This window comes from Grammomys surdaster, unplaced genomic scaffold, assembly GCF_004785775.1.
Source record: "Grammomys surdaster isolate TR1022 unplaced genomic scaffold, NIH_TR_1.0 125630, whole genome shotgun sequence".
NCBI lineage: Eukaryota > Metazoa > Chordata > Mammalia > Rodentia > Muridae > Grammomys > Grammomys surdaster.
The window spans coordinates 1816553-1837547 of NW_021620469.1; the positions used below are offsets into that span (position 1 = coordinate 1816553).

General features: G+C 50.7%; 2 protein-coding genes across 3 annotated transcripts; both read left to right on the plus strand.

The window, feature by feature from the left end:
- Positions 1-202: 202 nt before the first annotated feature.
- On the plus strand, positions 203-4115 carry Ripk3 (receptor interacting serine/threonine kinase 3). Of its 2 annotated transcripts, XM_028787358.1 has the most exons (10): positions 203-429; positions 656-799; positions 905-1214; positions 1654-1805; positions 1916-1962; positions 2160-2327; positions 2434-2501; positions 2724-3062; positions 3169-3229; positions 3897-4115. In XM_028787358.1, exons 1-10 carry the CDS (start codon positions 410-412, stop codon positions 4004-4006), a joined length of 1419 nt encoding a protein of 472 aa, XP_028643191.1. In that variant the 5' UTR covers positions 203-409; the 3' UTR covers positions 4007-4115. The 2 variants fall into 2 exon arrangements, with proteins under 2 accessions (XP_028643191.1, XP_028643190.1); XM_028787357.1 differs by lacking the exon at positions 3897-4115 and having other exon boundaries at positions 3169-3890.
- A 1300-nt stretch (positions 4116-5415) lies between these two features.
- Adcy4 (adenylate cyclase 4) lies at positions 5416-20449 on the plus strand. The gene is made up of 26 exons (XM_028787403.1): positions 5416-5570; positions 5755-5945; positions 7383-7580; positions 7681-7842; positions 8481-8630; positions 9377-9525; positions 9603-9714; positions 10373-10500; positions 10633-10791; positions 11014-11146; positions 11324-11497; positions 14005-14039; positions 14153-14239; positions 14387-14456; positions 14907-15004; positions 15724-15808; positions 15917-16054; positions 16669-16773; positions 17017-17201; positions 17404-17488; positions 17886-18044; positions 18991-19137; positions 19399-19506; positions 19625-19739; positions 20025-20149; positions 20234-20449. The coding sequence occupies exons 2-26, from the start codon at positions 5787-5789 to the stop codon at positions 20378-20380; spliced, it is 3213 nt and encodes a 1070-aa protein (XP_028643236.1). The 5' UTR covers positions 5416-5570; positions 5755-5786; the 3' UTR covers positions 20381-20449.
- The last annotated feature ends 546 nt before the right edge of the window (positions 20450-20995 follow it).

Genomic DNA, 20995 nt, shown 5'->3' on the forward strand with positions numbered 1-20995 from the left:
GGTTGGCAAGTGTTAGAGTTAAGGGAGACTGGCTGCTGTGGAGAGTCATCGTGGTGACTGGAAGGTCAGGACTCCTTTTGTGGCACACCCAGCGCCCAGTTACTTCTCAGGTAGAAGCAGTTTCAGGCAAGTGCACAGGAAGTAGCCCCAAGATTTTGCCTGCCCCACCCCAGGGGGCGGGATCGCAGAAGTGCCCTCGGTCTTTAAAAGGGAAGTTGTTTAGTCACTCATTCAAAGTCCGGGGGAGCGATGTGGGAAGCGGAATTTGGGGCCTGAACCTCCGTGCCTTGATTAGTTGGTTGCTCCCTTTGCAGACCCTGCCGTTCTCTCAGTCCAAACTCTCAGCCGTAGACGTCGTGGTTCCAGCTCTATCTGTACACACATAACTCCAGGAAGCCGCTAGCTCCCGATGTCTTCTGTCAAGTTATGGTGAGTAGGGAGTGAGCTGTGTCTCCGACACACCCACACAGGTTGCCCCGGGACACACTCAAAGGGCGCCTTTGAGGAGGCAGAGGACAAAGCTGGGGGTGAGGCGGGCAGCAGTGGGGAGGCTAGACACGCTGCCCACGCACAGTCACGGAATAGTGGAGCTTTGGGGACAGAGGATGCGCTGACCTGGAGATGGGCCCCCTACTGGATGAGAACCTTCTCTCAGGCACAATGGTGCGTCATCGGTCTCTCTGGTGAGCCATGAAGAACTGAAGAAACTGGAGTTTGTGGGCAAAGGAGGGTTCGGAGTCGTGTTCCGGGCACACCACAGAACATGGAACCTTGATGTAGCAGTCAAGATAGTGAACTCGTGAGTGACCCCAGCTGTAGGCAGAGTGTGGTCAAGAAATCTGAATGAGGTAAGGTTGGGATCTTCCAGAGCCCAGTCCAATTTTGGCCCCCTTTCGATGTGTAGGAAGAAGATAGCCAGGGAGGTGAAGGCTATGGTTAATCTTCGTAATGAGAACGTTCTGCTCCTGCTGGGGGTCACTGAGAACCTCCCGTGGGAATATATGTCCGGGCAGGGTCTGGTGACAAGATTCATGGAGAATGGCTCCATCGCAGGCCTGCTGCAACCCACATGCCCTCGGCCCTGGCCTCTCCTCTGTCGCCTGCTGCACGAAGTGGTGCTCGGGATGTGCTACCTACACAGTTTGGACCCTTTGCTCCTGCACAGGGACCTCAAGCCCTCCAATGTTCTGCTGGACCCAGAGCTCCATGCCAAGGTTAGTCCATCTACAGCCGAGTGAAGGCTTGGGACCATGATAAATACTCTCGACCTGTCTCCCTGAATACAAGACTACACAGGTGACAAGACCCAACTAGGAATTTTATTTCTAGTCATACCAGGTGACTCTCATTACCAGAGGACCCCCCTTACCCCCCCCTGGGTCAGTTCCACAGGCCTAACACCCCCATTCCCCCCCACCTCCCACCTCCCACCCCTACCGTGGACCCAGGCTTAGTTATTTCAGGCCTGCCACCCAGAAGCAACTCAGATCTCCTGCTAAGGTTTCAATGACGCTACCTTTCCTCCTCTGGTCCTCCATAGCACCCTCCAAAAAGCTAAGGCTGAATCTTCTGGGGCAAGAGAAGGAAAAAAAAATCTCTGGTCCCCTTCATCTAATACCTTCCTTTTCCTTTTCCTTTTCCTTTCCTTTGCAGCTAGCAGATTTTGGCCTGTCCACATTTCATGGAGGGTCACAGTCAGGGTCAGGATCAGGATCTAGGGACTCAGGGGGCACCCTAGCTTACTTGGCCCCAGAGCTGTTGGTTAATGTCAACGCGAAGGCTTCTAAAGCAAGTGATGTCTACAGGTAAACTATCCACCCCAAATATTTATACCTATTTGGGCCTTCGAAAGGGCATGATATGGGAAGGTAGGCTTGCCGGAGGCCCTCTAAGCCTCCACTTTGTGTCTGTGCAGCTTTGGGATCCTCATGTGGGCAGTGCTGGCTGGAAGAGACGCTGAGTGTAAGCTCTAAATGGACTCGTAGCTCAGGTGCCTGAAAGCACCTACAACTCCCCAGAGCCCTCCCTTTTACCCTGACCTACTAAGACTACCCTCTTTCCACCTCACCTCTTGCTTGGACTACTCTCCCTGCTTCTGTCTGTGATAGAATGGGGTGTCTCCCCATTTCATGAATTCCTTTTGTTATCCCCAACTCCAGTGGTAGACAATATCTCACTAGTCCGTGAAGCAGTATGTGACAGACAGAGGCGGCCACTACTGACAGAGCTGCCTCCAGACAGCCCTGAGACTCCTGGCTTGGACAGACAGAAAGAGTTAATGATGCATTGCTGGAGTTCTGAGCCCACAGACAGGCCATCCTTCCAGGGTGAGTTAGCTGTATCTCCGGCAACTAGGATAGGCTTGGGTCTTCAGCAGGGAGCTTTCCCAAGGAAAGCCGCCTGACTCATACACAACTTACTGTTGTCTTTCAGACTGCGAACCAAAAACCAATGAAGTTTTCAGTCTGGTAAAGGACAAGGTAGATGCTACTGTCTCTGAGGTGAGTTTCTAACGCTGCCTTCCCACCCAAGAACTGTTCAGGGATGGCACAATGGCTCCTTAACCATCCAGTTTATCTCCACTGGCCACCATTATTTAATACTTGACCGTTATTCCCATTCACCCAAACCTACTCCTTAGTCTCCAGAGACTACGAAAATATTCACTGGGGCTTACTCTGTCTGCCCCAGCTCCTGACAACAAGGTCCTCCTGTCTGTGCAGGTAAAGCATTATCTGTCTCAGCACAGAAGCAGAGACAGAAGGTTGTCTGCCAGAGAGCCAAGCCAAAGAGGCACAGAAATGGATTGCCCAAGGGACACCACAGTTTCTGAAATGCTGGACCACCTGCATTTGGAGGAGCCCTCTGGACCAGTTCCTGAAAAATGCATAAGCCTTTCTGAGAGAGCACAGGAAGCAGCAATTGGGCGTGCCACACCAGCAAGGACATCTTCTGACACAGTGGCTGGTACTCAACAAATTCCACATACTGCACCCTCCAGAGGCACAGCGCCTAGGCCGGTCTTTGCTGAGACTCCAGATCCTAACCCCCAACGGAATCAGGTGAGACGCTGACAAGACTAGAGCATGCTCTCTTACCAAGGAGAACTATGTGGTGATGAGGTTAGCCTCTTGAATAGAAAGTCTGAGAACTCTGTGTTGTTTGCAGGGAGATGGAAGACACGGCACTCCTTGGTACAGCTGGACCCCAGAGCCAAATCCAATGACAGGTACCCGTTCTCCATCCTCTGTTGCTCTCCCTGCTCAGCTCACCCGTCGCCCTCTCTCTTTCTCAGCACCAATCTACAGACTCCAGTTACTCTGGAGGTGGGAAGGAATGACTAGAGATCATCTAACCCAATCTGCCTCGTTTAATACGCGAGGAACATGACACCCACTAGGAGACGAGCCTACTGAGGTCACACAACAAAAGTCGGGAATGGCTGATTTTTCCCAGCACCAGGTCTATGAGCCCCCACAGTTCCTTTATTGCTAAGGCAGTCCAGAGAGTCTCCTCTCAAAGACACCCAAACAGCAGGTACTACTACTCCTTTGAATTCTGAAGAGACACGGCTCATACTGGGACACAGTTGCTAGCAGGTGAAGACCTTGCTTTTGCATCCCCAGGGTGAACACAAGGTTTCGCTGCCCCTCTCCCCAAAGTGTTTTTTTTTTTCCTTCGAGACAGGGTTTCTCTGTGTAGCCCTGGCTGTCCTGGAACTCACTCTGTAGACCAGGCTGGTCTCGAACTCAGAAATCCTCCTGCCTCTGCCTCCCCAGTGCTGGGATTAAAGACATGCACCACCACTGCCCGGCTCCCCAAAGTGTTTGTTAACCTCCTCTTTCTTAACCTCTAGACCCCTTCACCACCACCACCACCTCCTTTTCTTCTTAAAGGGTCTATTATCCTCAACCACTGTTCTGAAGTGCAGATTGGAAACAACAACTACTTCGCAGCACAACCCAAGAAGGACCCAGCACCGTTTGGCAGGGGTAGGGGCTGGTAGCCCTTCTACAAGCAGACTTCAGAGAATCCGTGCAAGAGCCTGCAGCCATAAATGTACCATTCAGTGAGCCAGTATAATTAGTGTGGGAATAAAAGCACTTTCTAAGCCACCTGGACTGGTTAAGACAATCAATCCTCGCCACCCTCCCGCACTTTGCAACATTCTTTGAGTACAGTTAGACATGCACCCAAACTGAATTTTAACTTAGCTCCAAAAAGTCAATAAACATAACATGGGTTTTGTTTGTTTGTTTAGGGGTTTTTTTTGTTTTGTTTTTTTTTTGAGACAGGGTTTCTCTGTCCTGGAACTCACTCTGTAGACCAGGCTGGCCTCGAACTCTCGAACTCAGAGATCCGCCTGCCTCTGCCTCCCAAGTGCTGGGATTAAAGGCATGTGCCACCACCGCCCGGCAAATGTAACATGTTAAGTATGGGTGAGTCTGAGACATCAATCCAGAGCATCAGGGATGGTCAGCCAGGAGCTGGCTATGGGGGTGGGGTGGGGTGGAGATGGTGCCACAGGAAAAGGGGATCTGGGGACTAGATATAGGCAACCTCCTGGCTCATAAGGTCAGGGTCCAGCTGTTGGCAGGAAGGAATCAGAGGCTTGGCTCTCTGATGCTCCAGACTCAGGGCGAGGTACTTCCTCCAGAGCTCAGGGCTGATACCACCCTAAGCCTAGACTGACAGGATAGAAGTTGGAGTCACACCACTCCCCTTTTCTCCTTGATTTTGAGCACTGGGCTTTGGGGCCCTGAAGGAGGGTGTCTGAGGAAATTCAGAGGCACTCCAGGCTCTTTAGACCACCAGAGTCCTGCTGCACAGACTTCATGCACCTTGCTTTCTAGGCATGGCAGCAGGGTTTTGGGTTTTTGTTTTTTGTTTTTTGTTTTGATTTGATTCTCCCTCTCCAAGAATTGATAACTATATCCAGCAAAGAGGGCACCAACCCAAGGAGCTGGAAATGGCCGGACAGTTGACACTTGGCCACACCAGAAGGACCAAGAGTGAAAGGGAAATGCCACTCCTGCCCTCACCCACATCCCGGCCCCAGCTGGTACCAGGACACCACTCCTCCCAGCTTTCTCCCAGGAGTTCCTTAGCCTCCCCACTTCCAAATGTTGTGTCCTTATCTTGACACATCCCTTTGAGTCCCCACCTCCCACTTCCACCCCTACCCAACTTCCCCCCCACCCCCGTTACCTCGTGTTTCTCCCACGGCCAACATGCTCTTCATTAAAGAAAGAGGAAAGGTGATGATTAGAGAACGCAATCTGGGCATGGGAAGCAGCCAGGGGAGTCCGGCTACAGAACGGGAAGGGGCCGGACTGTATCGTGGGGAAGTGGGAGGGGGCCTTGGCGCCAAGAGGGAAGTGCCAGTCGCCCGGCAGGTCCTGAGCCACTAGTAAAGCAGCGAGGGTGAATGGCAGCCAGCCCACCCAGGTTCCCTCCCGGGGCCTAGCTTTGCTGTGAGAACTTCAGGAGCTTAACACAAAGCAGTGAGTTGACGGTAGAGGGAGAGTCTGGGGCCTCTTCTCTTCAGCTCCGGCCAGGACACTAGCAAGGTATGGTTTGTGGGAAGGATAAAGAAGTCCTGTCACAGCTGGGAGCCCTATGAGAGAGCACCCAGCAGGGAACCCTATTGCTGTTGAAAGCTTAGTGACTTGGGTGAATGGCTCCGGGAGGAGTGGAAAGGCGCGGTGGTGGGACGGGATGGGTTATTAACTCAGCGCGACCTGTGGTCCCCAGGGCAGGGGCTCCCGGCTGGGGCGGGGGAGACCATGGCCCGCCTCTTCAGTCCCCGGCCTCCTCCCAGCGAAGATCTCTTCTACGAGACTTACTACAGCCTGAGCCAACAGTACCCACTGCTCATACTGCTTCTGGTCATTGTGCTCTGCGCGCTCGTGGCACTGCCTGCCGTCGCCTGGGCCAGCGGCAGGGTAAGATGGGCTAGCTGTGGGAGCCTGATCTAGGCAAGGGCTGCCTCGGGCTGGGGACATTTGAAGATCTGAGATTTGTGAGGTCTTTTAGTTAATAATGTTTTTGCTGGGAACAGAAAAAGAAGTGTTGAACCTCGTCGTGAATTGTGACTCTGGGTACATGTGACAGAGCTCTCTACCTTCTAAGCTTAGTCTCTGGGTCTATACTAGGACGTAAGTGAGACTCGAAGGCTTCTCACTGCGTTCTATTGGTTCTATAGTAAATCCAACACCGGATTTTCCATTTTTCCAGAGAGGAAACTCTACTCACGTCCCTAGGGAGATTCATTTCCTGACCTTTTCTCTCCAGATTTGGGAATGTGGGGCTGCTAGCTGTGCCCACAGACTTCCAAAAGATAGTTCTTGCCTTCCTCCACCATTTCTTTTTTTCATTTTCATTCTGGACAAGAAAGGGGAAATATTCTGCTCTGGATTTCCCTTTCACTCCTTGGAGGCAAGGTGGAGCCAATGACTGGGCACAGCTAATCCCTGTCTACCCCAAGTCCTGAAAGAGGAGGGACAAAGGGTAGGGTAGTACTGGGACTTACGGGCCAGAGAAAAGGCAGTACTCAGAACTCACAGCCAGGGTGATGAAGGGTTGCAGAAACTTGGGCTGCCCGGCTGTGAAGTTTATCAGCACGGCTTCAGGAGAAAGGGATTCTTTCTCCCAAGCAAATTAGCCATCTGGATGACATGCACTCTGAAAGCCAAGCAGATGCTACCGGACTCCTTTAACTGTGGGAAGAGCCAGGCAAGTGTAGAATCCCAGCACTTGAGAGATGGGGACAGGAGGACCAGGAGTTCAAATTCCTTAGTCACAGGGAGTTGGAGGTCAGCCCAAGCTACATGAGCCCCTGCCTCAAAACTAAACAAATAAACAAGCAAGGACACCTGGGATGTAGAAAGAATGGGGGAAGGGGACTTGCAAATAGCCAAGAGTAGCCAGGCCTTTTGGGTAGCTCTCCCTGGTCCCACTGCAATGTTTGAGATATATTAGGTGGAGCCAGGTGAGACCGATGACCTTTGAGGTTAAAACAGTAGGGTTTTAGAAATTTCTTTTGGTTTGATCTAATGTGAAACGCATGCGTCAGTGGTCCCTGTTTTCTTGAGTGTGTTTTTTCACTCGTTAATCTAGTTTTGTGTGTGTGTGTAAGTCAAAAGACAACTCAAAGGCATGAGTTCTCATCTTTCACCACATGGATTCTGGGAATTAAACCAGAACATCAGGTTTGGTGGCAAGCACCCTTACCCACTGTGCCGTCTCACCAGCACACATGCACATGTGTTTCGGACACTTTGCTGAGCTGATTTGAAGTGCACTTAGCTTGCTCCTTCTCACCTTGAGAGAACTTCAAAGCGTCTCCTCCCAGCCTGGCTTCAGATACCGTTTCTCCGCAGGAGCTGGCCTCGGACCCAAGCTTCCTGACAACTGTGCTGTGTGCTTTGGGGGGCTTCTCTCTGCTACTGGGGCTTGCTTCCAGGGAGCAGCAACTGCAGCGATGGACACGACCTCTTTCTGGCCTCATATGGGCTGCGTTGCTGGCTCTGGGCTATGGATTCCTGTTCACTGGGGGTGTGGTGAGCGCCTGGGACCAGGTGAGGAGACTCACAGCCAAGGGCTTGGGGGGAGGTGGACCTCAAACTTAGACCCTGTGCTGCACAACCTGGGCCTTCAGCTCCGCACACCCTTCTGCAGGTGTCTTTTTTCCTCTTCATCATCTTCACCGTGTATGCCATGCTCCCCTTGGGCATGCGGGATGCTGCTGCTGCGGGGGTCGTCTCATCCCTCTCGCACCTGCTGGTCCTTGGACTGTACCTTGGGTGGCAGCCTGAGTCTCAGAGGGCTCTGCTACCACAGGTAAAAATGCAAGTGGTGCAGGTAGTGTGCCCAGAGCTGGCTCAGTTGCTTGATAATGCTGTGAGCATTTGCTGAGCTGAGACTTGAAGGCAGGGCTCAACCCTCACGTGAAGGATCCCAGCACAGATAAACCTCCCTATAGCGACCTCTTGTGTCCGGGCTACATCAGTGCACCATTCCTGCCTTAGCCAGAAGAGGGCACTATAGCCATGGGGAATTCAGCCAAGATTCTCTCGCAGGTACAGAAGTAAAACCTGGAGTATTCATGGGAAATGCTCGTGAATCAGAACTGGGGTAGTTTCTTGCAGCTGGAATGGGCTCAGATGAATATGGAGGAATAGCATTCTAGGCAGGGGAACTATACATGCAAGATAGCTAGGCCTAAGTGGCCAGGTTGGCCCCACAGCCAAGAGTCTACAGCAGAGAGCACAGAGGAGGAAAACGATCAACTCTCCCAGATGGATGACATAGAGTGGCTCTGATTGTTCTGAGATACCCAGGTCCTTAACTGTAGAGCCAGGCTCTCCTCATCCTGTTCTTGGAACCAATTCCAACTACACAGATAGACTCCCCCAACCCACTAGGGTGTGTGTGTGGGGGGGAGCGGTACACTTTCTAAGCCTGGCCTTTGCCCACAGTTGGCAGCAAACGCGGTGTTGTTCCTGTGTGGGAACGTGGTGGGAGCATACCACAAGGCCCTGATGGAGCGAGCATTGCGAGCCACGTTCCGGGAGGCTCTTAGCTCTCTGCACTCACGCCGGAGGCTGGACACTGAGAAAAAGCACCAGGTCAGTGGGACCTAAGTGGCAGGAATGGACAGCAGCTCAGAACGAATAGCTTTTTAACGCCTTCATTCTGAGTGGCTCTGGGTAATTAATTATTTGCCTTCCACAAGTATTTTCCTCCTTTATATTGCCGCCCGTGGAAGATTGTTGCTAGGTACCAGTTGAAACAGTGAGATAGCTGAGGGTAAGGCCCTCCATGCACAAGCCTGATGAGGTGAGTTCAGTTCCTAGAACCTAAGTAAAGGTAGATGGAGACAAGGGACTCTGCAAAGCTGACCTCTGATCTCCACCCGTACATTGTGGCACATGTGCCCACATATACACACACTGTGCAATAATGATAAGATTGAATCTTAGCTGGGTGTAGTGCTCTGCACCTTTATTATCAGCTCTTGGGAGGCTAAGGCAGTCATACCTCTATGAGTTTGAGGCCACCCTGGTTTAGACAGTGAATTCCGGGCCATTCAGGGGTACATAATAAGATACTGTCTCAAAATGATGATGATGATGATGGTGATGATGATGGTGATGAAAGTTATTATATTAAATGAAGATTTCAAGTTTGGGTGTTGATTGTAGTCCCTAAAAGTGACCAGGTCAGATTGGGGTGCTGGAGTCCTGCTGAGTGGACCGGAAGGGTAGTAGGTGGCATGCAATGTGTGGGAGCCTGAGTAATCTGAAGGGCTAAGGTTCTTGGTTATAGGGCACAGCAGAGTAGGAGGGGTGTCACCCATGGGGGCCTTCTCCAGGAGCACCTCCTCTTGTCCATCCTTCCTGCCTACCTGGCCCGAGAGATGAAAGCAGAGATCATGGCCCGGCTGCAGGCTGGACAGAGCTCACGGCCAGAGAACACAAACAACTTTCACAGCCTGTATGTCAAGAGGCACCAAGGAGTGAGGTATGAGGAAAGCCAGCTGGAGGGGAGGGACCCTGGGCTGCGGCCCTGGCCCCGTTAACATAGATCCCCTTGTGCAGTGTGCTGTATGCCGACATCGTAGGCTTCACGCGGCTGGCCAGCGAGTGCTCCCCCAAGGAGCTGGTGCTCATGCTCAACGAGCTTTTCGGCAAGTTCGACCAAATTGCCAAGGTCAGAGGGGTTTCCCTCTCCACCCAGCAAGGTCAGAGGGGTTTCCCTCTCCACCCAGGGGCCCGGGATGCCGTGTGCTGGGGAACCTCTTGCAAGGAAAGCACTCATCTTCTAAGAAGTCTTCCACTGGAGCCGGGCCAAGCTCCCAAATAACGCAGTAGGAGTAGGACCCGCTCACACACACTCCCACTCAGGACACTGTCCCCATCCCTGAGAGACCTCTCCACATCTGACATCCTAGGCACAACACCTCCACATCTGTGCAGAGATTTCCGGACATTCTGACCTTGGGAGGCCTTTCCAGGAGAAATTCTGTTCCCTATAACACAGCTTAGCACCTAATCAGACATGGCAGATTGATATATCCTAGCTTGGGGTTTGCCTCTATGCCCCTCATCTTGCTACTATTATCAAGTGCTGGTATTAATGCACTATACATATACTCAAACTGGAGAGAACCACAGACATCCCAGCCTTTGATTGTTCCTTCTGATCAAGACATTGCCCGAGAGACCTCAGTCAACCCCATGTCAAGGGACGCCATAGATCTGACCTAGACATTCCAAACCTCAGAAGTTGCTCCCCAACTTTCCCAACTCCCTCCCACCCCTCTGGCCTCTAATCAGGTTCCTCTACACACCCACACACATACTCTCAGGAGCACGAATGCATGCGGATCAAGATCCTGGGAGACTGTTACTACTGTGTCTCCGGGCTGCCCCTCTCGCTGCCTGACCACGCTATCAATTGCGTGCGCATGGGACTGGACATGTGCCGGGCCATCAGGTCAGTTCGGGTGTGTGAGCAGGAGAAACGGAGAGCAATGGGTGTTGGAGGGAGTGTGGGAGGCAGGGAGGCAGTCTTCCTTGAGGAAAGGGGAATCGTGGCAGCACTAAGCTTCACCCACACTCTGCTCAGGAAACTTCGGGTAGCCACTGGAGTGGATATCAACATGCGGGTGGGTGTGCACTCAGGCAGCGTTCTCTGTGGAGTCATCGGGCTCCAGAAGTGGCAATATGATGTCTGGTCCCATGATGTCACGTTGGCCAACCATATGGAAGCTGGCGGTGTACCAGGGTAAGACTTACAGCCTGGAACAGCTACAGCAAATGGCCAGCTGAGTCTCTCACAGGCTGCTATCCTGTCCCCTAAGACAAGTGCAGGGAAATTCTGAGATGTTGGGAAGCGCTCCCCGTAACATGGGTCCTTTCTTGAAGGTACAGCTCTGGGAAGGGTCTTTGAAAGAAACTAAAGGTTTAGGTGCTTTTCCTCCTGACACTCACTATTCCTTCCTTCCAGACGAGTGCACATCACAGGGGCCACGCTGGCCCTGCTGGCAGGAGCTTATGCTGTGGAGAGGGCAGACACAGAACATCGAGACCCATACCTTCGGGAGCTAGGCGAACCTACATACCTGGTCATTGATCCTCGGGTAAAAGCTCAGCTTGGACCTCACAGATTAGACCAAGCAAACTACTTAGTCAATAAAACCAGTCTTTCCCTTTATGCTAGAGACAGCTGCTATGTGGTGATGTGGGTGGAGCAGGCCTGTGAGGATGTGGGAGAGTGGGGAAATAGCTCCTTTTGACTCAGACTTCTCATGTCCCAGGCTGAGGAGGAAGACGAGAAGGGGACCGCAAAAGGATTGCTGTCTTCTCTGGAGGGGCACACGATGCGTCCGTCACTACTGATGACTCGCTATCTGGAGTCTTGGGGTGCAGCCAAGCCTTTCGCCCACCTAAGCCACATTGACAGTCCTGTTTCCACCTCCACTCCACTCCCGGTGTGTACACCTCCATTGTGTGCCCCACGCTTAGGGGAAAACAGCCTCCACTGTCCTGAGGCTCCACCCCCAGCCTCCCCTCACCCACAGTGAATGGTAATGTGTGGCATTCCTGAACTGCCTGGTTGCCCCAGTCAGGGGTTCAGGTTTTCCCTTTCCCTCCCTTCCAGTTCACCTCAGAGAAATGCGACCTCCCATAGACACCATGCCCACTGCACTTCAATCCCCTCTTCTCCTGTCCCCAAAGGAAATAGCTACCTATGCCCCACTTCCTCCTGATTCAACACACCTATCCCACCAGCAAACGCCTCTGGCAAGGTTCACTGCTACACTTTCCTATTAATCCTTCCCAAAGTTAAGTTTGTGAGCCACCCGGGTTGTGTCTCTATTCCTCATCACTTACACATGAGGCAAATGAGGTGACAGAAAAGAATTGCTCCTGGCCTTGAAGAAGAAAAGCATCGTGAGCATACGGTGCGGTGGCATAGGAAAAGGAGTTGGCTTGCAGCTTGTCTGGATGAAGCTAGGGCAGGGCCTCTTACAGCTGAACCTATTTATAAGACTTGGAGGTTACCTGTGACCCACCCATAGTGAAAGCTGTTGAATGTCTCACCCACAGCGTCTCAGGGTTGGTGCTCAGTACAGGGTCAGATCATGTTTCTAAAAGCATGTACCTCAGCATACTCTTCCCTGTTCTTTCTCCTCCTAAACCTGCTCCATACTCCAGCCACCTTTCTCAAACATTCTTCTAGAACATTCTCTTCCAGAACAACCTGGTTGGGTTTTTGAGGCCCCTTCAGAGACTTCTACGTTATATCCCCTCTCCTTCTTTTTCCACCCAGTAGAAACAATTCTTGATATCAGTAATCAGCAGACTTTTGGGGGCACTGGCAGCAGTAGCTCTAGGGAGGATATATTCTAAACATCAGCCTAGTGAAAGAAGAGATCTTAGGGGTTAAATAAGCAGGAGGAAGAGGAAGGAAGACTCCAGGAGCCCATACCATATTGCAGAACGAGGCCTCCAAGGTACAAAGGGAGTAGTGTGTGGAATTGGCCACAAGTCCAAGGCCCATGAGACAACCTTGCATGCAATTCCAGCAGTAAAAAGACCCAGCAGAGCGTTGTAGCGGATGCTAAGAAGTGTCAGAGTTGTGGGACAAGCACAGCTTGTTGGAGTGCATCTCTTGATTGAAGCAGGACCTCATTAACCCAGAAATTGGTCTCTGAAGATTCAGGAAAGTCAGTCAAATATTAGCAATTCCAGAATTGACCACTCTGTCTCTTTTCCTCCCTATCTCATGTGTCCTAAGCTGGCTTTGAACTCACTGCGTAGCCAAGGGTGTCCTTAGAGTTTCTGATCTTCCTACCTCTACCTCTCTAGTGCAGAGATTACAGGTATGGTCTACTACACCTAGTTTTATGTGCTGCTGACGATCAAAGGCAGAGCTACATGCACTGTAGGCAAATATCCCTAACAGCATACAACTTTGGAGGTAGAGCAGCATTTGTGCGGAAATGTTCCGTCCACTGTTCCTGTCACTGCCTTGTTGTTTGAGACAAGACTGTACTAAGGGGCTCCTGGGTGCTGGAATTACATACCACACCAACCTGTCCCTCACATTTTTGGAATGCTTGAATGTTAGGCACTAGTATAATTCTTGAGAAGGTAGAAATGAATAGATATTTTTTCCTACTTTCGTGTAGCTTATAGACATAAGGGAATAGGTTCACAAAAGCTAAGCCTGGGCGTATATGCATACCTAGGCCCCGTATCTAGCATCCGCCGTTCCCCCCTCAGTGGAGAGTAGGAAAGGATGGTCAACATCTTCTTGAACTTGTCTGGGGCACACAGACCATCCCTTTCTCCCTCAATGGGTGCTCTTTTATGTTTGGCTATTTTTATGTCTTTGCATATATTGTGTGTTCCTTTTGGCGAAGAAAAGAATGGCTATATGGCCATAATCAAGCTGATTTCCCTTCCATTTCTTTCTTCTCCATACCTTGTCATCTACCTTGACAAGCTATCAGCTCAGCATAGCTGACCTCACAAAAGGTCAGAGAGGGGTCAATATTTTCTGTATAGTCATTTCAATTCAAGGCAATTTTGTTGTTGTTGTTGTTGTTGTTATTGTTGTTTTTGCATTCAAGGATGATGGGAAGGTACCTGCCTTTAGAATCTGCAGTCTTCAAGGAGACACAGAACTAACAGCCACCCAAACCTAGAGAAAATAAAGGGTTTCCCCCACTAAGTGTTGTTCTCCAAGAAGAAACAAAGGCTTTAAAGAGGCTGGAAGTCTATAGAGTTACAAAGAAATAGAGTCTGAAATGCTCCTTGCTGGGTCGGTGGAATTCAGTATAGGATGGGATGGAGTCCATTAGAAGCAGAAGAAACAGCCAGATCAAATGCATACGGTCAAGGGCATATGTAGAAAATGTGATCAGGTTCACAATCTGTCTTGAAGAGGAGGGAATACTCACCATACCCCCACCATGGGTTCTTTCCACAGGAGAAAGCCTTCAGCCCTCAATGGAGCCTGGACCGGTGAGGAGCCCTCATCTTTAACAGTGGGGACACACTGGGTGAGTTCTCCCTAGAGGACTACTTTGCGTTGTCTGGGCACATTTGAGCTAACAGGTTTGGCTGTCACTGTGCAGGAGTCGCACCCCTCGTGGGCTAGATGATGAGCTGGACACTGGCGATGCTAAGTTCTTCCAGGTCATCGAACAACTCAACTCTCAAAAGTATGAAAAACAGAGAGCTGGAAGCCCAGCGGTGGTGTGGTGGAGGAGGGTGGGTTCTCCCCTGAGGGTCTATAGGGAGGCGAGGACCTCTGCTTGCCCTGCCCTGCTCCATCCTGCCTGACGATCACACCCCCTTCCTCACACCAGACAGTGGAAGCAGTCAAAGGACTTCAACCTCCTGACACTGTACTTCAGAGAGAAGGAGATGGAGAAACAGGTGGGCTGGAGGGAAGAGCACCAAAAGACGCCCCAGCCTTGGCCCTTGTCCCTGGGAAGGTTTAGGACTTCTATCCCTACCTGCCTTCCCAAGATCCGCATCATTTTTGACCCTAGGATGAGGGGATTGTGCCTCTCATAGGAAAGTCATGCCAGGTGTGTGGTACAGACCTGTAACTAGGTGGCAAGGGCAGAAGGACTGGGAGTTCAAAGTCATCCTTAGCTATACAGAGTGCCCGAGGCCAACCTAGGCTATATGACAAAAAAAAAAAAAGTCATCTGTAGAATGAGTTATTTAGGTAGGTAGTAAATGGAGTGGGGATATCTTGAAGAAAACTGGCAGGGCTACATAGATGAATTGGAATGCAGAGAGTGAGGCTGGGGACCCAACCCTTGCCTGGGGTTCGTACCTTCCTGACCACGCTCAATACCAATACCCCTTTGCCTCCAGTATCGACTCTCTGCACTCCCTGCCTTCAAATACTACGCAGCCTGCACCTTCCTGGTTTTTCTGTCCAACTTCACTATCCAAATGCTGGTGACAACCAGGTGAGATAACGCCAGGCAGCAGTGGCACTGCCTCTTCTTTGTGGAACACGTTGCCCTTCCTGACCCATGACCCACACTTTCTTCCTTCGGTACCTTCCCCTGTTCTTCTGACTGTCACCCACATCCTCTGTAGAATAGGTGATAATCTCAGTCCTCATCTTAATGCACACCCTGGGGCTGGGGCTGTAACTGAGTGGCAGACAGCCTGCATCTATTTCATGAACCCTTGGGTTCAGTCCTCGGACAACAACAACAAAAAAGTACATCCTGACCAACTTCAGTCCCTTGTATCTTTAGACAGTAACGGCATCCCCATGATATTGTGTTCTTATCGGGAAGCCCAAATCTCACAGCAAACGACTGAGATCTAAGATAAACCCTCAAGCCTAGTCTACTGCTTTGAAGAGTAAGGTCTTGTTCAACATTCAGAGGGTTAAAGGGCTTCATCCCAGAGGTTGGTCTGATTCAGCGATGGCCACTCTTGTGAATCCTCTGCCTCCTTCAATGTTGCCCAGACTTTATCAGTTCCTATTCCACTGAAATACAGCTCTAGACTGTCATAGGACATTATGTCCTGTCTTGTACCCCACCAGAGGCTAGTCTGGATACCCGAGACTACTTCCCTCCCCTAAGCCCTATCTTCCAACCAGATGGCAGGCGCAGCCCCTCACAGCAGAGCTCATTCTGGTACTTCAGAGCCTCCTCTTGTCTCCTCTTAGGCCCCCAGCCCTGGTCATCACCTACAGCATCACCTTCCTTCTCTTCCTTCTCCTCCTCTTCGTCTGCTTCTCAGAGCACCTGACGGTAAATAGGTCTGGGGAGAGGGGGAGTGACAAGCTGGAGCCCTAGCCTTAACCTGGCTTGAAGAAGGACCCCAGGCCCACAGCCATGACACCTCTTCTCCTTCCACAGAAGTGTGTCCAGAAAGGACCCAAGATGTTACACTGGCTGCCTGCACTGTCTGTTCTGGTGGCCACACGGCCAGGATTACGAGTAGCCCTAGGAATGGCCACTATCCTCCTGGTGTTCACTATGGCCATCGCCAGCCTGGTGAGGACAAAGGGGGTTCTATCTACCACCATCAGGGCATATTGGACCTGTTGGGGGTTGAAAGGGGATTCCTGGATATAGAATGACAGCTGATCTAAGACTAAAGGATGCTGGTGTGTGTGTGTGTGTGTGTGTGTGTGTGTGTGTGTGTGTGTGTGTTCTACCCTCCAGGGGTAATCACTGTTAACATTTAGTTGAATGTCCTTTCTATCCTTTCTGTTTCTGTAGGCATATACCATTCTTAACTTACTTGGCTAAGTTTATAGAATTTATAATTGTTCCTAGAATTTAATAGAAATCATCCCCCAGCCAAATTACAAAACTAAATAAAAATAAATAAATAAGGGTATGAAGAAAGGAAGGTTGCCTAGAGTGGTTAAGTAGTTGGCAAGAGCTGACAGTGGTTTGATGACATACTAGTATTCATTACAATTCTCACAATCCCTCCCACCAGTAAGGACCCATCTGAAGTTTTCTTAACCAAACAGGAGTAGCAGAATATGCCCCCTTTTTAGGAGGCTGGTTTTAACCCATCCCTAGCTCAGGTGAAACCCAGCTGAAGCCTCCTTTGTGCCCAAGGCATTCACTGCCGCTCAGCTCATCCCCTTCCTTAGCTCTTCTTACCAGTATCATCAGACTGCCTGCTTTCCAATGTGTCCTCTGTGGCTTTCAATGCTTCCTGGGAGCTGCCAGGATCCCTGCCTCTCATCAGCATCCCAGTGAGTGGTTTTGTACAGCCCTGGTTCTCCTTCCCCTTCCCCTTCCTCATTAGTCCCCACATTCATAAGCTAAAGAACACTCCACGCAAAAGACATTAGACATGTCTAGTGTCTATTTCTGTGAGTGACAGCCCTATTTGCCCATGAAACCCTGTGCCCTGGGAGAACAGGGACCCTAGGCATTCTCCCAGTACATCTAGGGGTTGTGCCTACTTCTGACCACCTTTCCCACCGGCCCCACAGTACTCTATGCATTGCTGCGTGTTGGGTTTCCTCTCCTGCTCCCTTTTTCTTCACATGAGCTTCGAACTGAAGCTGCTTCTGCTTCTGCTGTGGCTGGTGGCATCTTGTTCCCTTTTTCTGCATTCCCACGCCTGGCTGTCCGACTGCCTCATTGCCCGCCTTTATCAAAGTGCTTTGGACTCCAGGTATGTACAGTCACAGGACACACATGCTCTAGCCCTTGGGAGTGTGGTTAAGATAGGACACAGAAGACTGTCCTTACCCCACAGACCTGAACCACCACAAGCTGAAGGGTGAAGGGGTGCTGAGGGCTTTGTGGGCACTGGGAACAGGAAGGAGGCCATCAGGAAGGGATAGAGCAAGTAACGAACCTGACTGATCTCTCAGGCCAGGGGTACTGAAGGAACCCAAACTGATGGGAGCTGTCTACTTCTTCATCTTCTTCTTCACGCTCCTTGTCCTGGCTCGGCAGGTACATCTTTCAACTCAGTCTTCCAGGATCTCCCTGTGAATGACTGAGGCTGGGGCCCCATATTGGGAATTTGTCTTCCTTACCTCAGGGCTGAACCCAAGTAATTTATCCACTGGAAACGTCCAAGAGAGAGTCCTGACTCAAGTTTCTTACTTCTCCACTCTCTCAATACCTCAAGTTCTTACCATCACGCCCCTCCGCCCCTCCCCTCTCCTACCCCCCAGATCTAAGAAAAAACATGGTTACCAAAATTAAATAAATAATAAAAGTCTGCTGCTGGTTCTATCGAACCTAATTTGAAATAGACTTTAAAAGCCATCTCTCTCGAGGACAGTTGTACCTCGAACCTCATTTGCTGGGTGCGGGAGTTACTGGGGTCATTTCTCTATCACTCTAGAATGAGTATTACTGCCGCTTGGACTTCCTGTGGAAAAAGAAACTGAGGCAGGAGCGAGAGGAGACTGAGACAATGGAGAACCTGACTCGGCTCCTCCTGGAGAATGTACTTCCTGCTCACGTGGCCCCTCAGTTCATCGGCCAGAACCGGCGCAATGAGGTGACTGCCAGCCCCATACTCCAGAGCCCTGGATGCCACTGGGACTGAGCTTGGATGAAACTCTTGGATCTTTCTCATCTTTCCTGGGGTCCCCAAAGAGTGGGTCAGGTAGTCTACCAAGCCCCTGTCTTGTCAGAGCATAATCTTGGACTTTGTCCTTGGTGACCACAAAATCTGTGCTTCAAGTTTTTGTTTATAAGGAACAACTTTTGGACTAATACCTCAGTGGTAGATCTTGCCTGCTGTGCAGGAAGCCCATGGCAGGGAAAAGAGGAGGCAGGGAGGAAGAGGAAGAAGAGGAGAAGGAAAAAAGCAAACACGAATCTTCCTAAGTCATGACCATGCCATCCTTTCAAAAGCCTAGTCAAATAGTGATAGAATTGTCTGAAGAACAGTTCACCCACCCACCCCCAGCTCTGCACTACACAATACATGGTAGTTGTTAGCCATATGTGGCCATTCAGATTTAAATTTTAATTAATTAAAATAAAGATTTACTTGAAAAACCAAAAATAAAAAATAAAATAAAAATCTCGTTCTCTGAGGCTTAATGGTTAAATCCTGGCAACGTGGAACACACAGAAAGGTGGAAGGAGAGAATTAACTCCTGAAAGTTGTCCTCTGAGCTCTACACACAAGCTGTGCCATTCAGATAGACAGACAGACACACATAGACATACACACACATATACACACAGAGAGACACACACACACACACAATTAACTTTTTTAAAAAAATCATTCCAAAACAAAGAAATGAGGCCATTTTGCTACCTTCTCTTCAAACCCGAGTCCTGCTACATCTCCTCTCCGCTCAGTGCTCCTCTCCGCTCAGCACTCCTCCCCGCTCAGTGCTCCTCTCCGCTCAGCGCTCTTCGATCATGCTCTCCTGGGTAAGGCATGAGGCTGCTGGCCCAGGAGCTGAGCCCCCTCCTCCTGTTTGCAGGACCTCTACCACCAGTCGTATGAATGTGTCTGTGTCCTCTTTGCATCGGTCCCAGATTTTAAGGAATTCTACTCTGAATCCAACATCAACCATGAGGGGCTGGAGTGCCTGCGGCTGCTCAATGAGATCATTGCTGACTTTGATGAGGTCCAATCTCCTGTCGGCTCTTCCTCTCACTTCGCTCTCCTGACCATGAGGCCTAGCCTACTCTCCCGACATCTCTGACCCTCCCTGTCCTCTGATGCACGAGCTCTATCCCTCTGCTGCCCATTACCAACCATCTCCTTCCCACCATCATCTCCAGCCCTACAAGCCTGGTCCTTTAGCCTCCAAAGGCCTGAGACAGGTTTATGGAGAAGGGAAGGTGAAAGCAAAAGAGACAGGAAACACAGCCTCTTTTCTCTACAGCTGCTCTCCAAGCCAAAGTTCAGTGGCGTAGAGAAGATCAAAACTATTGGCAGCACCTACATGGCGGCCACAGGCTTAAATGCCACCTCTGGACAGGATGCACAGCAGGTACAGTAGCCCTTGCCAATCAACCCTGTTATGGGCCTCCATTGGTGGGCTTATTCATAAGTTGGACTTTTTTATGTGCCCCCATTGGCCCATCATGGTGGGTGGACCCAATTATCAGGATGCTGAGAGAAGTTGCAGCCATCTGGGCACCATGGTGGAATTTGCAGTGGCCCTGGGTTCTAAGCTGGGCATCATCAACAAGCACTCATTCAACAACTTCCGCCTGCGTGTGGGTGAGGGATCTCCTTTGTTGGAGCAATATGGTACCTTCTCTCCCCTCTCCGAGTCCTTCATTAGCTGCTCTCCAGCTCATCCCTGGACACCCCTCTCTTCAGACTTACTCCCTTGGCTAAAGCATAAAGCTGCTAGTCCAAGAGTTAAGAGAGCCACTCTTCCCTTCCCTAATCCACTCTCCTCCAACCCCAAAGACTCTCTCTCATAAAACTACCTGACCTTCCCACTTCCCCCAATATTCTTCTCCAGTGTCCCTCCCCTTCAAAACCTGCATTTCTTGTCAGGGTTGAACCATGGACCAGTAGTAGCAGGGGTGATTGGGGCACAGAAGCCACAATACGACATCTGGGGGAACACAGTGAATGTGGCCAGCCGCATGGAGAGCACAGGAGTTCTCGGCAAGATCCAAGTGAGAATCACGCTGGAGGCATGGGGGGGGGGAATGACAAGGATAAGGCCACTCTACACTCCCTTACCCCTCTTCCAATTGCAGGTGACTGAGGAGACAGCGAGGGCCCTGCAATCCCTGGGTTACACGTGCTACAGCCGCGGCATCATCAAGGTCAAAGGCAAAGGGCAACTCTGTACCTACTTCCTGAATACAGACCTGACACGAACGGGATCTCCCTCAGCGTCCTAGGCACCTGAGCGTCCATCCTCTAATATTCTCAATAAAATGTCTCTAGGCATCTGAAGCCTATGAATATAGCACTGTTTCTTCCCTAGTTGTCTTCCTAGGCCTCTCTTTCTGGGGGATCCTGTTTTACTGGGGTTTGCTTCCAAGAGATGGCAGGTACTGGTGCTCAGAATTCTAGATGATATAGCATCTGATGACCAGAGCCCCCGGTGAGACTTCCTTGGGAGATGGAGAGAAGAAAAGCCATCTCCCAGGACTCTGCTGAGAGGATGAGGGCCACTGGCAGGAAGTTAGGTTTGAACAATCAAGGATACTCACCATGAACATCATCAGCAAAGACATTTCACAAGAGCTGGTTTTCTCAGAAGGTCCCTGAGTCATGACTCCGGAGTGATGAGCTCACACAGTGGGTTCTTGTAACAAACCCCTTTAGGAGTCAGCAGCATGTTTCTCTAACTGGGATGTAGGTGACCTATTTCAGAATTAGAAACGTAGGGCTATATCTACCCATGCGTCCCTTCCAAAACTGTAAATCACGGGGAACTAAGGAACTGTTGAGAGGGACTCCACCAGAGTGGTCCCTCTCTGGGACCAGTAAACCCCTCCCACAATACACAC